Source organism: Anoplopoma fimbria, chromosome 5 (assembly GCF_027596085.1).
Source record: "Anoplopoma fimbria isolate UVic2021 breed Golden Eagle Sablefish chromosome 5, Afim_UVic_2022, whole genome shotgun sequence".
Classification (NCBI taxonomy): Eukaryota; Metazoa; Chordata; class Actinopteri; order Perciformes; family Anoplopomatidae; genus Anoplopoma; species Anoplopoma fimbria.
Genome location: NC_072453.1, coordinates 2,801,879 through 2,815,118, shown reverse-complemented (window position 1 = coordinate 2,815,118; position 13,240 = coordinate 2,801,879). Strand labels below are relative to the sequence as shown.

Genomic DNA, 13,240 nt, shown 5'->3' with positions numbered 1-13,240 from the left:
AAAAAGCCTTTATCTCTAAATCTTGTTTTTCAACTTTACAGGAAGGCTATTTTGAGCAGCTTGCTTTACGATCTTAATTGGAGGCCAGCAAGAGCACAAATGATCCGATGTTACCCGCTGTGATTGTAGCAGATACTAATCTAGCTTTGATTCCTAGTGTTTTTGCAGCCAATCTGCACACAAACACATAACCTGCACTTGCTGGGCCATGCACTTCAATATGAATCCAATTTTTTGTGTCCTTTTATTCCAAACAGCGGGGGGGACATTACTCAATTATGCTGAAATGATGCGATGGAACCCAGTGAAACAGCCCACTTGAACTGTACCCCTACTTTAGAGTGAGATGTGTAATAAATAAACAGCATTATGTTACAGCTTTAACAGGAGTAGTCGGATTAAAGGGCGGAGGAGCGAAGGGAGCCAAAGTAATGTGATTAAATGTAATTAAGAAAGCAGTTGGATGAGACGGGCGGAATGAGTCAATCTAACTGAATCACAAAGGAGATGGTGGTGTTGGTCAGCACTTGGATTTATTATTGTTGTATACAGACATTAGTAATTCATTATTATTATTCAATTCATTTCATTGAATAAATACCATTGAATAAATAATTATATATATATATATATATATATATATATAAATATATCTTCCGACAAAATAAAGCTGCAGCGTAACACCGGCAGTATTTTACAGTATACCTTTTATCATCAAGGATTGTCATCACATGCTTTGGAACGACAGCGTCATAAAACTAGAATATTTCATTGAGATAGTGCAAAGATTCCAACATGCTACAGCAGTAGGTTATTACATGAAATCCAACAAGAAAAGAGGAAACAAGACAGGCAGGATTTGGATCATTCATTAAAAAATAAATAAAAAAGCACTTTGGTGAATGCACCTTAAATATTAAATATGTGCAGCATCTTGATTCAGTCTACAGAACAACTAAAAAAGGGAACATATAGAGGCTGGTGACAGATGGTCAACAGAAGGCCTGGGAGGGCTCCCAGCTCACAGCTGTTACATTTAAAAGTGTCGTCTTGGCCTGGGTGTTACATCTGTGAGTCGTTTTTGATATCATACAGCTTCATATTTGGGCGATGAGAGGACAACAAGCAGAGAACGAAGATAATGGCGACATCTACTGGCCGTTTGCCGGAGCTGCATTCATAAATACGGCACGCGAGGACACAGACAACATTTTGAAGAGGTGGGTAAACTGGAACCGTGCTGTTAGTAGCACTAATAGGACAGACACCTTGGCTGGGAGTCCAACTCGTATACATACAGGTCAGTTGATGCATAAATAACAACAAAAACATAAATACAAAGGCTGGTAATCCTGTGAAATGAACTGAGTAGAACGTGACACTCAATCTGCCAGAGTTCGGAGAGGCAATATTGTAAAATGTATCACTGGACTGGATAGACATGTCAACAACACAGAGTATTAGTCAGATTGCACAATAAACAATCACTGTTATCTAGCCTGTGCAGACATGCTGAATTAAGAGTGGGTAATCCTTAAATACACACAATTCAAACTATCGCCCGCTCTACCCCAAACACCTCTCTTATTGTTCAAACCGCTGCTGATTGACTGCTTCTTTGATACTGGAACCACGCAGCGCTTGAACAAAGCCTTATCTTAAATTCTCTAACGTTCCGTAATTGAAAATGTCGATCAAAACTCTGGCATAAAGTCACTAGTGAGGGTAGAAAAATAGAACAATGATTGCGTTGCTAAGTGAATTGTTGAGTTAAGATCTTGGAATGTTTCCCTTCAATTCACGCTGCTTTTTAACTGACGGATTTATTTTCCCAGGAGGACATTGAATCAGTATGCTACTCTTGGATGGATAATTATTTGGCTCGCAGTTGCGCTGCTATGCTACAAAAGAGCCTTCCTGTAGAGAAAAGATGGTCTTGTCCTTTAGAGAGCATCAATTAACTTTCTGTGTGGACACACTAGGTAATTATTAACAGAGGGTTAGTCTATTGAACAACAATACTTTCCAATGACTTAGCTCATAAAACCAGAATTCAATTATACAGAGAAATAGGACACTATGGTTACTCGACAGGTGAAATCTAATCTCACACTTAAAGTGCATAAAGAAAGACCACAAAGGCACTGCCTTTTTCATTTACATTTCAAATTTCAGACTCTATCTTAGCATCAGGGTCCAGGTCGAGATCTTGAGTCGGGCTAGTGAAGGCGCAGGCTTTGCCCAGCTGGTAGTTCTCCCTAACGGGCTCGTCCCCCTGCACGTCAGGCCGTTCCCTCTCCTTCACGCCGTTCATTTTGTCGAACTCCGCCGTGATCTCAGCCATCGTCTTGCCCTTCGTCTCCGGCAAGGTGCGCCCCAAAAACACAGCGGACACAAGGCACACGGCCAAGAACGGCAGGAAGCAGAAGCTCCCCAGGTACTTGACGATGAAGGGGAACAGCATTCCCACCAGGAACAGGCAGATCCACATACACGAGCCGGCTACCATGTAGGCGGCCGGCCGAGCCGTCTGGTCAAAGATCTCCGCGGGTAGGATCACCGACACCCCAGCCGGGCCCAGGCCGAAGCTGAGGATGTAGGCGAACACGCATGCCATGCTGAGGTAGGCCATCCCGGCCACCCCGCGGCTCTGGAAGATGAGAGCCACAGTGAAGACCAGAGTCCAGCAAGACATGAGGATGTACCCTCCCACAAGAAGGTACTTGCGGCCCACACGCTCGATCAGCAGATTGCTCAGTATAGAAGCAGTGAATTCGGACGCCCCCGTGCCTATTGTGATGTATTGGATTTTCTCTGGAGGGATCCCCGCTGCGAGAAAGATGTAGTAAGCGTAGAAGTAGAAGGAGTCGTTGCCGCAGAGCATCATGGCACTGCTGGCAGCCATGACTGTCCTGAGCTGGGAGCGCATGTTGGGATCCTTAAACAGGGACCAGGGGGTCTTGGCGGAAGCTGCGGTTCCAGACTTTAAGGCAGCGGATACTTGCTGCTCCTGCTCCTGCAGCATCTCCTCCATCTCCAGGACAGGGGCCTCCCCACCACGGAGCCTTCCCAGAGCCTTGACGCACGCCTCTCGGTCTCCCCGGTCAATGAGAAGGTATCTGGGGCTTTCAGGGAACCAGGGCAGGGTCAGCAGCTGGATCAAGCCCGGCAACGCGTTACTAGCCAGCAGGTAGGGCCAGAGAGGCTCCGTGCCCAGAACCGCAGTGAGTCCCACAACCTGACCCAGGAAGATCCCGAACGCAGTGAAGACAGCGGAGGAAAACGTCACAGCACCTCGCAGGTGTTTGGGGGAGCTCTCCCCAAAGTACATCGGCTGGACGTTCATGCTCACACCTGCGTTCACGCCCACCAGGAAGCGTGCGAGGACGATCATCTCGACCGACCTCGCCGGCCTGCTAGCGAGCACGAACACGGCGCCGACGAGCAGGAAAGAGTTGTTCAGCAGCAGCGAGTACTTCCTGCCGTAGCGGACCGACATGGGCCCGGCTAGCAGGGCCCCGAACAGCCCGCCCAGGGAGAAGGCCGACACGATGACCGTCCACACCAGCGTCACCTGAGCGGTCTCCAGGGCGACGCCCCAGCGCTCCACGTAGGTCTCATTGATGAAGCTCTGGATGTAGCTGGTGGGGGCGTTGATGATGGAGATGTTGTAGCCATACTGGAAGGTGCCTCCGATGGCGGCGAAGCACACGGTCAGAGCCAGGGTCCCGGAGCCGCCGGAGGGTTCGCTGGGTTCTCCTCCTGGCTCGGCCGAGGAGCTCATCTCTCAGCGTCGCTGTACCCCGGAGGAGAAGGCGTTCCTCCCCCTGTCTCACCGCATGTAAGCGCTACGGTTAACTCTCAATAGCCTGAAATAAGCGTAATAGTTAACGTTCTTGCTTAGCAATGCTTGGCATGGAGAAGACGTCTCGGTTGCTCTGTCACCGGAGAGCCGACGGTATCGCTGCTGTGCGGTTTGAAACGTCAAGAAAAAGGGAGATAACTCACGCTCTCCTGGAGGAGCCGGTGTACGCGGTGCTTTTCGATACCTCAGTTGACCCCTGCAGGCAATACCTGCCTACCGCCCCAGCAACAACCAAGCACGCTGAAACAAATAGCCAATGAAAAAGTTCGACCGGTAATAGTATAGCAGTGTTGCGTTTACTATTGCCATTAAGCTATCTGAATAGATGCATAGATAACAGGGTCTGCACAATTGGCAAAATCGTAAATATTACCCTGTCAGCCCAAAATGAGGGAATACAAAGTGGGTAAAATCTCACATGGCCTTGGTCTCTGCCTGTGTGAGCGTCCTGTCTTCTGATTGGTTAACATCGCTTCTGCTTACCGCGTCATCTCTATGCGACTATTACTATCGCAAGTAGGCGGGCAGGTGAAAATATGTGAGTAACGCTACTAGTTCACGTTTCTTCATTGTAAAATGCGTACGCTTAGCCCACTCACAGCAACGCAGTAACGCAAGGCTCGTCCTCAGTCATTTGTTTGTGTTTTGCTACATAAATAATTTAAATCACAGCAGCGCCATATAATGAGCCAATATTAGCTCAGTAGCTAATGCTAACACGTTGAGTTTACGTTAATCACCGATACAACGCAATGTTATTTATTCCGCTCATTTTAGTCGAGTAGCATTTGTCTTTAGAGGAACCACGAGTCACAGCTGTGTAGTCGAAATAAGTTACGTCATGACTGTATTTTCTGTTCCAAGTGATGCATTTACGTTTCATCTCCCTCATGGATGTATTCATGGGACATAGCATGAGGACACTGAACAGTCAATTCTTGTTCTGATTTATCTAAAACTGCGGGTTGCACTGGGTGTGATGCATTAGTTTTTTGATTAGTTGTTTACAGCTGCAATGGACACAATAACCAGTACTTAAATGTCTTCTGCAACGTCTTGTGATTTTATTTATTCTATTTTTTTGTATTAACCCCAGGTTGTATGAGTAAGCACACATGTAAACATTCTGATATTTAATTTTCCAATGTTTTAAATGCAGATATTTTTTGCACTATTACTGTTGCACACAGATAATTCTGCACTTAAAACTGAGATAATATCCTGTAAGATTACCTACTAATTAAGAGTCAGTTTGGAAGTTGTAATGTTCCAGACACAACACAGCAGTGTTGCATGTTGTAAAAAAAAATGTCATAAGAAAAATGTCTGCTGCCAAAGCCTTAATTCCTAACTTTTGTTTACTTTCTTCTCCTCCAACAGGGCGCCATCCCCAACAAAGAGGAAGGAGGACGACAAGAGCAAGCAGCGAGGTAAAGAGAAGTCAGGAGCCACGAAGGAAGGAGGTGACAAAGACCGGGGCCGAGACAAGAACCGCACGCGGCGCAGTGCTTCCAGTGGGAGCAGCAGGTCAGAGGCTGTTTTCATGACAATCCGCCAGTTTCCAGATTGCTTGTTCTTATGGTTCTTATTGACTTTAGGACAGGGGAAGATAAAAAGCTCAAGTTCACACCACAAGTGGTTTCAGCCTCACTAACCAAAAATCTGCTCTTGTTAAGTTCCAGCTCCAGCAGCAGCTCAGGCTCCAGCTCAGGATCCTCCAGTGGCTCCAGTTCCTCTGCCTCCAGCCACTCAGGCTCATCCAGTTCCCGCTCCTCTTCCTCCTCCTCATCCTCCTCACCGAGCCCCAGCCGCCAGCGCCACAACAACAGACGACGCTCCCGCTCAAAGTAAGGAATAAGTCACTTTGCTAATTTATATAATATAGTATAACTGATGACTGAGTTTCTCACACTGCAGTCCGGGAACACTAATAATGTCCTGGATAAGAGCAATTTCATTAATGACTGCAATAGTAACTGAAACATAAATGTCACTCTAGGTCAAAATCAGCGAAGAAGGATGACAGGGACCGACGGCGTAGGAGCCCCACACCCAAACCCACCAAGGTCTACCTGGGCCGGCTGACCAGGAATGTTATCAAGGTGAAATCTCTACATCACTTTGAGACCTTTTGAAGTCTTTGCATGATGCATATAGGCTTTTTGCGTCGGGGTAAAAGGTAACACATATGAAAGACGACAACAAGCCACCAAATAAATATCTAATATTAGGAGGAAAAAAAGTCCTCACGCTTAATAAATACATTAAGGTATTATTTAGAATATTTAGCTTCCATTGCTTGCAGTGACCTCCCCTCCTCATTAACTTGTAAATGTGGAGGGGTTGAGAATTAAATTAGTGTTATGGAAAGGGAGCCAACTGGTTGTGTGATGTCATCAGGCTCCGTCACCTTGTTTGTACATGAGCATAACTGAATTGCATGAATAAATAAAAATGGCCGATGAATAACTCCGCTCTGTTACAAATCTGGTTATAATCCATTATTGAGCCCGCTCGTAATTCTCATCAACTATAGCAAACAATTTCTTTATATTCTATTCTGAAAATGTAGCACCATTTTACATTTTCAAGAACCTCTTTAAGCTTGGCTTTACAATTTCAATTTGGCTGAACCCGTCCTCATATGGTATAAACTCCCTTCATACCAGGAGGTGAAATACATTGTACTTCAGAATGAGGATCCTGTTTACATAAATATGTCTAAATGTGCGGCATCTCAAAGCATTCTCTGTTGTCCTTTTTGAAGGAACACATCCAGGAGATTTTCTCCACTTACGGCAAGATCAAGATGATTGACATGCCCATGAACCGCGTCCACCCCCACCTGTCCAAAGGCTACGCCTACGTGGAGTTTGAGACCCACGAGGAGGCAGAGAAGGCCCTGAAACACATGGACGGAGGTAGGAGGATGTGGAGGAGCATAACATTCTGTCCGAGCAATTAAGTAGGATGGATGAATGATTGTGTAATGCAATGTAGATGGGACTAGGGGCTGACAGACTGTTTGTATCTGGCGCCTTTCTTTAAGGTCTCTAAATAATGTACTTGGTTTTATTCTGTTAAAAGGCCAAACCTTTAATATTCTTGACTTCCTGGATGTTTTCCTTTCAGGTCAGATTGACGGTCAGGAGATCACAGTCACAGCTGTGCTGACTCCCACAGTGCGCCCGCCTCCCCGCAGGCTGTCGCCTCCCCGCAGGATGCCCCCTCCACCCCCAATGTGGCGACGCACTCCACCTCGAATGAGGAGGAGGTAAGCAGAATGTGATGAGCACCGGTGCTGGAAATGACGCAGCAGTTCTTGTATATTGCAATACAGCCTCTATGCTTACTGTTGGTTGCTATGACATTCAGTTTTTTTTTACCAATGTTCTTTCCCATCATTCTGTCTTTCGCCGTGAACCTGCCTGTCTTCTCACTCCTCCCCCTCTCTCTCCTAGGTCTCGGTCTCCACGGCGACGCTCTCCAGTGCGTCGCAGGTCTCGTTCGCCGGGCCGCCGCAGGCACCGCTCACGATCCAGTTCCAACTCCTCCCGTTAGTGAAAAGGAAAACTCCCTCCTCCTCCTCCTCTTCCTCCTCCTCCCCCCCTCAGGATCTGCTCCTCCGCTGTGTTGTCAGTGTGACCAAACATGGTTAATCATCAACCATTTAATGATGAGAGCAACGACACCAACAGTCATTGGAAGGAAACACACTTAAACATGAAACAGTGACCTACCATCATATATTAACCTCGTGTTAGCATGGAGCGAATCACCTCTGGGCTCAGATTATTGATTGCGGCGTCTGTGTTCTCATCTCTGAACCAGGAAGTTGACTGATGACTTTACAACAGTCTTTAAAAAAATCCTGCAGTACAATATGGTAATCCATATTCTCTGAAATCCATCAGGCAGGGCCCTGATGTTCACATTTAGTGCTGTCCAGTATAATAAATTACTATTACTAAATTACAGATTTTAAATAGTGCTACTGGTCAGAATTTCGGTTTAAATAAGCACTGTGTTTTTAAAACCATCACTTCTCTAACCCTCGTCTTCATTTGGGAGTGATACTCCAGCATTACTTCTCATAGTCAATTACAAGGGCAGCTATAAAAGTGGAAGACCAGTTAGCAGCATGTGTCTGCTTCAGTAGAAATCTGAAAATGACATATAGTCATTATTACATTGTAATATTGTTACACATAGTACAATGAGGTAAGAGGGTTTTTGCCTGAATTCCTGGAAAATCAGGAGTTCGGTTCTTCCTTTTCCACCTATTTTTTATGTGTCACACTGTGACCTTCTGATTTAGACATTTGTGGTTTTAGTTTGACTTGGCGTCTGTTTTTTTCCCACAAACTTGTTTTGTATAGCTGGCTTATGGAGTGACAATAAAGTTCATGTTTTGAACCGTAAAAATCATCTTATCTGTCTGTGACTTAAATGCATTACGTTCATTCATTATCTTAAACTCTTTATCTTTTTAGGAAGAAGTATGACTTTGTTTTGCATCGCAGGGAAAATTTTGTGTGCCACGGTTCTACCCCCCCGAATGTAAAAACAAATTTGAATGCAGTAGAAATCCATCCCACCTGCTGTATGACGTTCATACATTGTGAAAACTTTCAACTACTGCTTTGAATAGATGGAAAACACATTTCCTGAGTTTAAATGATGTACATACATGTACGGAAGTGAAAGTATTTAATCACACAAGCTTCACCTTTTGTCAGTGTTTGTGTGTGGTGGGACAAACCAGCAATAATAAGAAATAAAGGAAATAACTGGCACAAACAATAGTAATAAAACAACATCTATACAGTTAGCTATTACAAAACTTAGCTGTAATTTTGAGTCATGAACTTAAATATTACAATATTATATTAAAGCTGCTATATGTATATGTATGACATTTCTGTTGCCTAGTCATGGCGGCTCGCAGCAAACATTGCTAACAGTGCAAACTACGCAAAAGTGCTGACAGAGCTAACAGTTTAGTTCTGTTAGAACTAATTTGCTGAAAGATGAGATGATCCATACCACTCTCATGTCCGTGCATTAATTATGGTATTGGTGCTGATGCATAGCTAAGCATAAAGAGCAGCAAGCATGTTTATCTCCACTAGTCCAAAGTTTAAGAATATGCCTGCCAGCGCAACTCAGTTTACTGTGTTATATCTAAAAAATGTAAATGTTGAAAAAGCCAGTTGTGTGCTGTAACAATTCTTGGTGTATCTATGGTCTCATTTAACTCTTGGCATGAAAGAGAATAAGTGGATTTTCCTAAATGTCTCACTACTCTTTTAATGCTAGCTGTTTTTTTTATGTTAGGTTCATTGGTTATTTATAAACCTTGTTGGTCTCTTGTCTTTTCAACCCTATAGTTTTATCACTGTTAGTGAACCAATGCTATCATGCGGACTCAAGCTTCAGCTGGCTCCCAAGAAGACTGCATAAGTTACAGAATATAAGTCTGGAGACTACGCTCTTACTTTGAAATTCACAACGGAAAGAAACGTATGAAGAAGACTTTGTTAGTGCTTATTGTTTAGTATCTTTTAATCTCATCACGTGACTTCACAATAACTAAACAACACTGGTCTCGAACTGTGGCTCCAGGTTGGAAGTCTATGTTTGTTAGACCTTCCCTTGACTGAAAACATTGTATTTTTCTACATATATAAGACAGCTGTGTTCCTTTTCTTTGAACTATTGGTATTAGTACTATTATTTGTAGTATTAGTATTAGTCTTATTATAACAAAACAGCTTTCAACCGTGTTTCAAAATCTAATATTTATGTTTTAATATATTCTATGCACCTGCTTGGAGGCTTTTAAATTTTGTTTTCTTCTTTTATTTATTTCATAATGTATCTATTTCAGGATGATACGAGCCCATCAATCAATCTGTGGTGGCAGGATCAGGTTCAGGATGAATTGAAATCAATTTGTCAATTCTCTGACTTTTTATCAGGATCAATTTCAATTTGTCCAATACTTTGGCTTATAACAAATACATTCAAAACTAACGAAATGCGAATCATCGTATACACATCAGGGGCAGATTAATTCACATTTACATATTCAAGAAAGGGTTTCCACATTTTGTTAAAGTTAGTCGCCTCTGAGTGTATTAGACAAGTCAGGAAGTCAGTCTTTTAGTTCCATTCCATTGATCTAATTTACAGGAAATCAATGGAAGTAAAATAATTTTACCTTGAACAGAAACGTCAATATCTGAACATCTGTTTTGCATTCAAAATTTCAATTGAATCAATATATTGTATTATTTAAGATGGTTTAAGGCAAAAAATAATGCATAATTGTGAATAACATGTATTTGTTTCATTATATTTGAACAGGCCCACAGGTCACTTTTACAAACACATTTCAACTATACAGCTAGTGAAGCTACTGGCCCTGATATGACTACAAGAAAACGGGCATTTTGTTCTTTAGAACCACTGCTGATACAGAAGCTCTGAAAAACACCACTGAAAAAGTTAAAATCATGAGTTCAGTTTGAACTATTCAACTTCAGAATGGGGAACTCATCCTGGTGACTGACTAACAGAAGCAAAGTCTCCGAGGAAGGACGTTGTTTTGGGCTTTTGTTCTGGCCGTGGATTCTGCTCTGGAAGGCCTACAGTTAGTACACGTAGGTGAACATCTTTTTTGTATTTAACCTGGCCTTGGAGGGATAGTGTTGTGGCACAGGTATGGCTGATGGGGCAGTTAGAACAGAGAATGTATTCCTGGAGGGGGCAAGCATAAACAGGAACTGAAAGAAGGAAAGTGCTGACTGTCAGCCCTACAACACCCAATCCAGATGTTTCGTCACCCATCTCTGCAGCTGTACCTAAGCACAAATTACGCCGTGCAAATTTGTGTCTACTGGTGTCTTTTCATTAACTTTTTATGCCGCCTCTAAAACTAATATATCATTCTGTTTGAACACACAACTTCCTCCATGATTGAACTTTCTTGTTTTCCCTCCAACTACATGAGGAATTCTCGGAACTAGAACAAAATGCCCTTTTTCTTGTTGTCTTTATCTTATCCAGTATGTTTAGTCTGGAAAAATTCACACTTTAAAAGTGACCTGTGCAGGCCTGATTCTGAATCTTTTTTGATTTGCCTCAAAGTTTGGTGGATAACACTCCATTTTGGTTAAATGCCTAAAAATGTTGTATTGCGAGTACTGAGATACATATTGTCGCTGCATGAAAATAAAATGTATTATCCAATATGTTTTTATATCACGCATTCTTAATAATGATCTAGTTCTGTGTTTAAATTAGATGAGATGAACATGACTAAAAGATGACAGTTGAGAGTGATATAACTGGAGTTATAAAGTTTCTCATACTAATTCAATTCAATCTGTGCTTATACACATGCTATTTCGCACTTGGTTTTTCTCATTGTAGAATACATGCATTCATGTAAGGAAAATTAACTCATTCTAACAACCAGCCTCATTTTGTGTCTGTGTTAAGGGATTAGGTGGGTCGACTGTTCGTTTTACCTGTTTTATGAGAAAATATCCGATAAGCCTTCTGTATGCGATGTTTTGGTCAGAGTTGGGGTTAGCACTCACTTATATTTCACCAGTTAAACAAGGATAGAAATCATAATTCAATGACTAGGAGGTAACAACATTTTGCAGGTCAAAGGTCAGTCAAATTTAACTCTAAACGAAGAAGAAGTCAGATGTATCTGTGACAAGGAGCAAATATTTTTAAACAAATATTGAATTGTTTCTGACCCCCATTTGTTTTTGCAACTCTACAGTTTTACCACTGTGAACAAAAAACATTACTGTGTACATCCAGAAGCCAGCTGGCTCAGAAGAAGAATGCACATTTTACAAAACGTAAGTTTCAAAGACACAATTTCAGTTAAATATTTCAAAACTGGAAGGGTTAAAATAAGTAAAGAGCAAATCAAAAAATGGCTATGAATTTTCTTTTTTAAATTGAATTTTTCCCATACTCCATATTCTCAAAATGTCAAAACCCTTTTAGTAATTTTGTACATTTGCAGGAAAATCAAATGTGGCATTAATGTAAGAAACACAAATTCCTTAAATGTTGGACCTTTAATTCCACGTATTAAACTAGTATTAACTCATATTAACCTGTTTTCTCCACAGAGAGGGATACGTTGCCAGTGAAAGGCCTTCAACAGCCAAAATGAGGATGTGTCATCACAACTTCTAATCAGAAAGCTTCACATTTATGCAATTTTAGTTTGTTTACAACTTGCTTAGCTTAATTTACAACTTGTAAATGTTTTATTCATTTCAAGATATTAACTGGAAATATGATTTTGCAGCAGTTTTAACATTTTCACTAAAATAAGAGGCCTTTTTTGGCACATCATGCCTTTAAGGACAAGTCTGGTGATATTCTGTATTTTTCTTATGAATTAATCCCATGAAAAGACTAACAGTGAATTGATCCTAATAAGTATTTTCTGTGTAGCCAAACCATGTCAAAGCTCATCCCTCTGTGGCATAGAGCTCCTTTGTTGTCAAAAATGATTAAAAACACTTTAGTAAGGCACAGCTTGTTCCTTCATCACAGCTTTATTTTGAGTCCACACATACCCCGTCATGCTGCTCTTAATACTATTTAACAAACCAAATACGCAGCCGATAAAGCCCTCAACAAAACCACTATTTCTTCACACTCGTAATCAGCGGAGGAATTTAGTTAATTTAATGAAGTGCTGTACTTAACTATAAATAACAGTTACTTATATTCCCATTTTATGCAACTTTATAATACTCCACTACATCTCAGAGGCAAATATTGAAAAAGTACACTGCATTTGTCTGACAGCATTATTTACTTTTAAGATTCCAGATTTTCATATACTGTTTTTGAAAGTTGTAGACTCCATTTCAGTGTACAGTTGGATAGTTTAATCCTTAATGTTTTTGTGAAATGGCAGTTGGAACATATTTAGCTTCTATAGTGTGCCATGGTACTAAAGAGATTTAATAGTTTTTTTAATATTTTTTATATAATGGGCCGGTTAGATACTAACTCTGTATTACATTTGATTAGATACTATATGTTACCGCCTCTGAGTTCAAGAGGAGAAAAAAAATATATATATATAAATGTCTCTTTCAGCAAAATAAATGAAAGAGATTCTGATATCAAAAGGGTGGGGATGTCTTATCTAATGAAGAAATTAAAGTAAGACCACTTGTTTCCCTACTAACTGATTATAATGGATTAAATCTGCCAGCAGGTGTCACCATTTTGACTGAATCAAAAGCTAGAGTCAGTCTGCACACACAGTTTACTTAAAATACAAAATATTTATTGAAATGCCAAAATAGCATCTCCATATAT

At 41.5% G+C, this 13,240-nt stretch overlaps 2 protein-coding genes across 3 annotated transcripts; one reads left to right on the top strand and one right to left on the bottom strand.

The window, feature by feature from the left end:
- Window positions 1-659: 659 nt before the first annotated feature.
- LOC129091469 (solute carrier family 2, facilitated glucose transporter member 11-like) lies at window positions 660-4,321 on the bottom strand. Its single transcript, XM_054599104.1, has one exon. It carries the CDS (start codon window positions 3,782-3,784, stop codon window positions 2,165-2,167), a length of 1,620 nt encoding a protein of 539 aa, XP_054455079.1. The 5' UTR covers window positions 3,785-4,321; the 3' UTR covers window positions 660-2,164.
- LOC129091470 (RNA-binding protein with serine-rich domain 1-like) lies at window positions 4,317-8,279 on the top strand. 2 transcript variants are annotated; one of them, XM_054599107.1, is made up of 7 exons: window positions 4,317-4,403; window positions 5,246-5,392; window positions 5,548-5,712; window positions 5,865-5,967; window positions 6,633-6,786; window positions 6,998-7,139; window positions 7,327-8,279. In XM_054599107.1, coding segments are annotated over exons 1-7 (813 nt in total). In that variant the 5' UTR covers window positions 4,317-4,401; the 3' UTR covers window positions 7,427-8,279. The 2 variants fall into 2 exon arrangements, with proteins under 2 accessions (XP_054455082.1, XP_054455081.1); XM_054599106.1 differs by having other exon boundaries at window positions 5,542-5,712.
- Window positions 8,280-13,240: the final 4,961 nt, after the last annotated feature.

Coding starts and splice junctions, on each gene's coding strand:
- LOC129091469 (XM_054599104.1), bottom strand. CDS start 3,784: ATGAGCTCCTCGGCCGAGCCAGGAGGAGAACCCAGCGAACCCTCCGGC.
- LOC129091470 (XM_054599106.1), top strand. Junction 5,968..6,632: donor TGACCAGGAATGTTATCAAG/GTGAAATCTCTA, acceptor TCCTTTTTGAAG/GAACACATCCAGGAGATTTT. Junction 6,787..6,997: donor CCTGAAACACATGGACGGAG/GTAGGAGGATGT, acceptor TTTTCCTTTCAG/GTCAGATTGACGGTCAGGAG.